The sequence below is a fragment of the Thalassophryne amazonica genome, chromosome 2 (assembly GCF_902500255.1).
Source record: "Thalassophryne amazonica chromosome 2, fThaAma1.1, whole genome shotgun sequence".
Classification (NCBI taxonomy): Eukaryota; Metazoa; Chordata; class Actinopteri; order Batrachoidiformes; family Batrachoididae; genus Thalassophryne; species Thalassophryne amazonica.
Window position 1 is genome coordinate 147,544,118 of NC_047104.1, and position 6,000 is coordinate 147,550,117.

The 6,000-nt window shown below is 40.2% G+C and overlaps 1 protein-coding gene across 1 annotated transcript in view; it reads left to right on the forward strand.

Moving 5' to 3' along the window:
• LOC117532310 (USP6 N-terminal-like protein) overlaps positions 1-6,000 on the forward strand; it is a 75,078-nt gene that overhangs the window by 38,073 nt on the left and 31,005 nt on the right. The window contains exons 7-8 of the mRNA XM_034195634.1: positions 1,782-1,891; positions 3,929-3,977. Coding sequence (XP_034051525.1) covers positions 1,782-1,891; positions 3,929-3,977 — 159 coding nt within the window. The remainder of the gene's footprint in view (positions 1-1,781; positions 1,892-3,928; positions 3,978-6,000) is intronic.

The following is a 6,000-nucleotide window of genomic DNA, read 5'->3' on the forward strand; positions in this document are numbered from 1 at the left end:
GTCCAGTAAGTATCAGTGAAATTGTGGAGAGCTGGACATGTCCAAACTTGTCCTCTGACACGCCGAAACGGAGGTGTTCCTTTGTCTCGCTTCCAAAGTGAATCAGTCGTGATGCGCGAAGCCTCCGCGCGGCTTTCCATGACAAAATCTCTTGTTAAAAGTGAAATCTGCCAGAAAATGGCTGATGTCCAGCTCTTGTGATAACCAGAGAAAGAGCACACGATGGTCTCGTATCCACAGAGCCATCCGTTTAGAAATGGTCCGGTGGCTTGTGCCGTGTTGTCGCAGCTCGGAGCGTGGTGCTCCAAGCGTCCTGTATAATTTTCACCGAAAGCCAGATAAATTTTTCGAATGGTTTCCAGGTGCCAGTCTCTAACAGCTTCTGAAAAAATTCTGATGGAAAAAAATTCCTTTTCATTTCGCCATTTCCAGACAATGAAAATCCGACGACGGGGCAGGACCACTCCTTCCCAAGGTGTGCTCACAGGCGAATGACGTCACTGACAGGCGTGGAAAAACTCATGCATGCGCACGAGGGTTTAAGCATGTCTGACGTAAAAACATATGAATGAAATCCATATAGTTTTTGAAAAAAATAAAAAGGACCGTTACTTTATTGACAGACCTCGTACATTTTAACCCTAACAGCATCAGTTATGGGATGGGTTAGCCATTTGCTTTTTTTTCATTTGACTTTATTAAACGAATGCCAGTTGTGGATATACATTTACATACTCCTTTGATTATTTGTTTTATTTATATTCAAAGGATTCAAGGATTCAAAAGAATTTTAATGTCATATGCTCAAAGGAACATGTTCCCTGCACAATGAAATGTGATTACTGCATTTAACCCATCCTAATTGCCAGTTAGGAGCAGAAGTCGCCTTTAGGCGCCCGGGGACCAGCTCCAGATGTATATCCCTCCCTTATGGTCATCAGCAGGGCTGAGCAAACCTTGACCGGCCTTATAATGAAGCCGGCCCGGTACATGAACACATATAAAAAAGCACACACAAGGTAAAACTTGGGAAAGAAAAACCTTCATTGCTGCTGCATTGAATCACGCAGCAGCAAAGCAGGAAAAAAACCCATCAGCACAATAAACAATAATCACACACAACAACAGGATGAGAGATGACGACCAAGATTTGTAAGAGTCCAGTTATCAATCAATCAATCAACTTTTTTCTTATATAGCGCCAAATCACAACAAACAGTTGCCCCAAGGCGCTCAAACCACAGACAGACAGTTATCAGACAGAACACCCGGAGGCCGCCTTTAGGCACCATCAACGGCCTTGTTCGACCAGTCTGGAGGGAGGAGGGGCCCAGCCCTGAACAGTGAATATCTATATACTGAATGTCTTTGGGTTTTAGAGCATTGGTTACACATTTATGTTGTAATTACCTCAATACAATCATCTGCACTCTTGCATATATATATATATATATATATATATATATATATATATATATATAGTCATCTGTTTATATATTACTGTACATACCAATCTATATATTATCAATGTCCTATGTGTCTACCTCACTCCTAACTGTACATATTATGCAATTGCACTTGGTATTAATGATTTTTTTTTTGCCCTTCTGGTTGGATGTAAACTGCATTTCATTGGACCTATCCCTGCACTTGGCACAGTGACAATAAAGTCAAATCTAATCTAATGTTTTTGTCTAATTTTGGATACTCTCTATAATTTTGTAAATTCTCGACTTGTAGTTTGTCTTTCAGTGAAATTGGTTCTTTATTTGTTTTTGCAGAATATGAAGGAGCAGGCCATGCTGTATTCATCAGAGATTAAACAGATTGACCTGGACATCAACAGGACCTTTCGAAACCACATCATGTTTATGGATCGTTTTGGTGTCAAGTAAGTTTCTTTAAATGTTCAAAAGCCACAGTTTTCCTTTGAAATGAATTTCATCCAAGAGATTAGTTTTGCAGCCCTGAAAGCAGTCAGACCTCGTAGTGTGGATGCACCTCATTTTGGTCAGTGGCTGATGTACCAAAGGCACCACTGTCTTAGGCACACCACTGTCTTGTAGACCGCCTCCTTCCTGTGGTGTCACAAATCACCCCTGCCAACAAGTGCCTCATGAGGCTCAGACTTGGGCATTCTTATGGTGCTCTGTCTGACGTTTATGATCTGATAACCATGTGTAAAGAACCTTTGCAAATTATTGAGCACTACAAGTTGTTCGATCCTGGTTCCAGTATCCAGATTTGCATCACTGAGAGTGGTCTAGCCATGTTCTTGTGGGTACAACCAGGACACTCCTGGAAGAGTTCAGGCTTTACAGAAGGGGACAAGTTTGTGACCATTGTCCATTGACCTGCTGTTGCTTCCATAAGGATTCATCTGAAATCCAGAAGATTGTCATCTTCTCAAATTAAAGTTAATCCCCACAAAATTCAACCTGAATTACAATAATAATAATAATAATAATGTCTTCCCCAAAATGCTGTGTGCATCAGCTAAAATATAAAACCCAGTTGATGCCCAAATATTTATAACCTAGCTGTATGCATGCAAAAAGAACCACCTTTAAAAAAAAAAAAACTGCAATTGGTAAAACCTGAATGAATTAAGTTGTTTGAACTTAGCAAGTTAGATCACCTCTAACTTACAAACATATGTTCAAACAACTTAATTCATTCAAGTTTTGCCAATTGTAATGCTTTCTTACAACTCCAATTCCAATGAAGTTGGGACATTGTGTAAAATGTAAATAAAACAGAACACAATGATTTGAAAATCCTCTTCAACCTATATTCAATTAAATTCACCACAAAGACAAGATATTTAATGTCAAACTGATAAACTTGATTGTTTTTGTGCAAATATTTGCTCATTTTGAAATGGATGCCTGCAACACATTTCAAAAAAGCTGGGACAGTGGTATGTTTACCACTGTGTTACATCACCTTTCCTTCTAACAACACTCAATAAGCGTTTGAATATCTTGTCTTTGTGGTGTATTCAATTGAATATAGGTTGAAGAGGATTTGCAAATCATTGTATTCTGTTTTTACTTAAATTTTACACAACGTCCCAACTTTATTGGAATTGGGGTTGTAAGTTGGTTCAACTATTCTCTTTTTTCAGTGTGCCAAGAGTCATAATCAGTTACATATTTTGTTATGCTTTGTTATTTGTTGTTCTGTTGTTGGTAGATTGGCCAAAGCAGATGGACACCCCACGAGTCTGGTCTGATTGAGGTTTCTTCCTGTATTTAAAAAACAAAACAAAACAAACAAACAAAAAAAACAGGGATAATTTCCTGACCACCGTTGCCAGTGTGCTTGCTCAAGGGGTGGGTAAGGTTAGCTCACACTCTTGTGATGCACCATGGCTTTGGTGCTGTATAAATAAATTGAATTGAATTTAAATTTCTTTGTAAATGTTGTTTTGAGGTGTTCTGGAACGGCAGTAAGGAAGCAGTTGTTTGTGTCCTGTGAACCGAAGCTGACAGAGTGAGAGAGGCGGGCTGTTCCCGATGTCACTGGGCGTGTTTGGAACCTGATCTGCTCGTAGAGTGTTGTCACTCACAGTTTAATAGACCACAGGCCCGTTTCAGGAGCAGCAGTGGAAAGTGTGGTTCAAGAAAACACTTCAGTATATAACAGGGGTTTGTTACACCTGAAAAAACACAAGGACTTTTATAGCGACAGAGAGCAGCGTGGCTGCTGTGGAGCTGTTCCTTGTTCCCTCTGTGCTCCTTCTATGTTATCTGTATGCCCCATGTTATTATTCAGTTATTGTTAAGGAACAATATCACCTGAATCCTCCTCACCTCTTGTATCTTTGGTCATTCTTTCTTTTCTGTTTTTTCTGCTCTCTCCTTCCCTTTCCTTCTTTTTGTTTTCTCATCTTCCTTTTCTTCCTCTGTATCTTTCCCAATCACAGGCAGCAGTCTCTCTTCCATGTTCTCTCTGCATATTCTGTCTACAACACAGTAAGTGGACATTTACCCGCCATCCCATGAAAGACAAAAAAAACTACTATAACTTGATTAAGCTGATTAAAAAGTCTTGTTTCACAGTGGAGTTTTTGATGTTTTCCTGAGCCCAGGGGAGACTTAATTTCACCGCTTTTCATTGCAGCTGCAGAACAGCGTGTTTTTCCATTACGGTTGTTCATGCATGAGTATGTTTGGGGCTGGCAGTCGGAGCCAGGCACCGCTGCTACGTGTGATAACAGTGCAGCATTCAGGGCCTGCTGGAGGAACGTTTTCATCTCACCTTTTTAAAACCCACAGCTGGAGGAGTGGAACACAAGAGTGCTTTACTTCAGTAAGGGTACTATTCACTAGGCTGCGACTGTTGGGAAGGAGTTAGAGTCACAAATTTGGGACAAAAATTAAAAGATGTTCCAATCATTTTGAACACTATACCATATTATTTGTCTGATCACAGAGATTCCAAAAAGGTATAGTTTGGATGGTCTGTGACGAAATGTTCTGGAGTTATGGGGTCAAAACAGCAAGAAAGGTGACAAAGGTCAATTTCAGTTTGTGCAGGGGTCAAAAGCTAAAGTTGCTCTAATTTTGGAAAAAAAAAATCATGCAGCTTATGGGTTGAGTTAATAGGGTTTTACAAGAGAATAGTCTGCATCATGTGTCATGCTTAGTTATCATGTTACGGGGTAACATATGTCACATGTCATAGAATCCAATGGACATCGACATTGTTTAATCTTTACTTTGCAGACCAACCTCTCAACAGAGTCTAAACTATTCCATTTATTAACCCTAGAACACTATCGCTCAAATTAGTAACACGATCACTAACGCCAGGTGATTTTTACCCGATGTAATATACCCAATAAAAAGTACTTGTCATTAAAATATATCAAAATGTGACATGACAAATAAGAGTAGTGTTCTTTTATTTTAAACTGTGCCATGTCTAACAAAATTTAAAAAAAAGGGTACAATGAGGGGACCATATAAAATGCTCCAAAATTACTGCAAAATAAGAAATTTGAGAACAAAAAATTCCTAAAAGAAAAAAATAATGAAGGTGGAAACTTGTTTCTTGGTCCACCCATTTGGGAGGTATTTGAGACTTCCCTGGTGCAGGCACAATCTCCTTGGCACACAAACGGCTGTAGGAGAGACAAACAAATATGGCATATTTTGAATGGGTAACAATGACCAGGTGACTAAAATATTTTTATCATTATATGAATTCCCTTGGAAATCACCAGTTTGTGATAGTTATTCGTAACCACTGGACTAAATAAAGATAACATGCAAATTCTAGGACCACTTTCACTTACTTTATTCCTTACATGCAGTCAGTACACGCAGGGTGGTAATGGCGTGAACACACTGGTCGACGGCAGATGTGGCACCTGTGTCGTGTCTTCCTGTTTGACCCTGAGCAGCAGCGGGCACACCTCACTAAGGGACTACTGCTTTCTGCTGCCACTGGTCCCGCCTCACTTGCAGGAGTGCCAGGGGAAGGGATGTCGAGCACGGTACAGATCAGGATTCTGAGTTGGCATGACGAGAAGAGAGGAGCCTCTGCTCTGCCCATGGTTTGATAAGTGCCAGTGCCAAAACCTGCATATAAGGCCTCCTCTGCAGGTTGTTGTCACCTCTCTTCATCGCATTTTCATCTGTATGATCCATGAGTTTATCACACTAACGTTTATCATGCCATACAACATGCACAAAGGCCTTCTCTTGGTGTCTCTTCCACAGCCATAGTGAGCACACATCTGATCAAAAGTATCGACACCTCCCTTTGTTTTGTTGTAAAACTCAATAACTTTTATACACTAACACTATCCCTGGGTAGCATCCACCCAAAACTTACTTTACCCTCGATCACTATTGCTGGGTGAAAATCACCCAAACATGTGTCTGTAGGTAAAAGTGGGTTTTGGACTAGGAAAACACCCATGCCATCAAATATGTCAAAGACAATGCTGAAGCTACCCAGAGACCCATGACACTCAGAAAAACACAACAT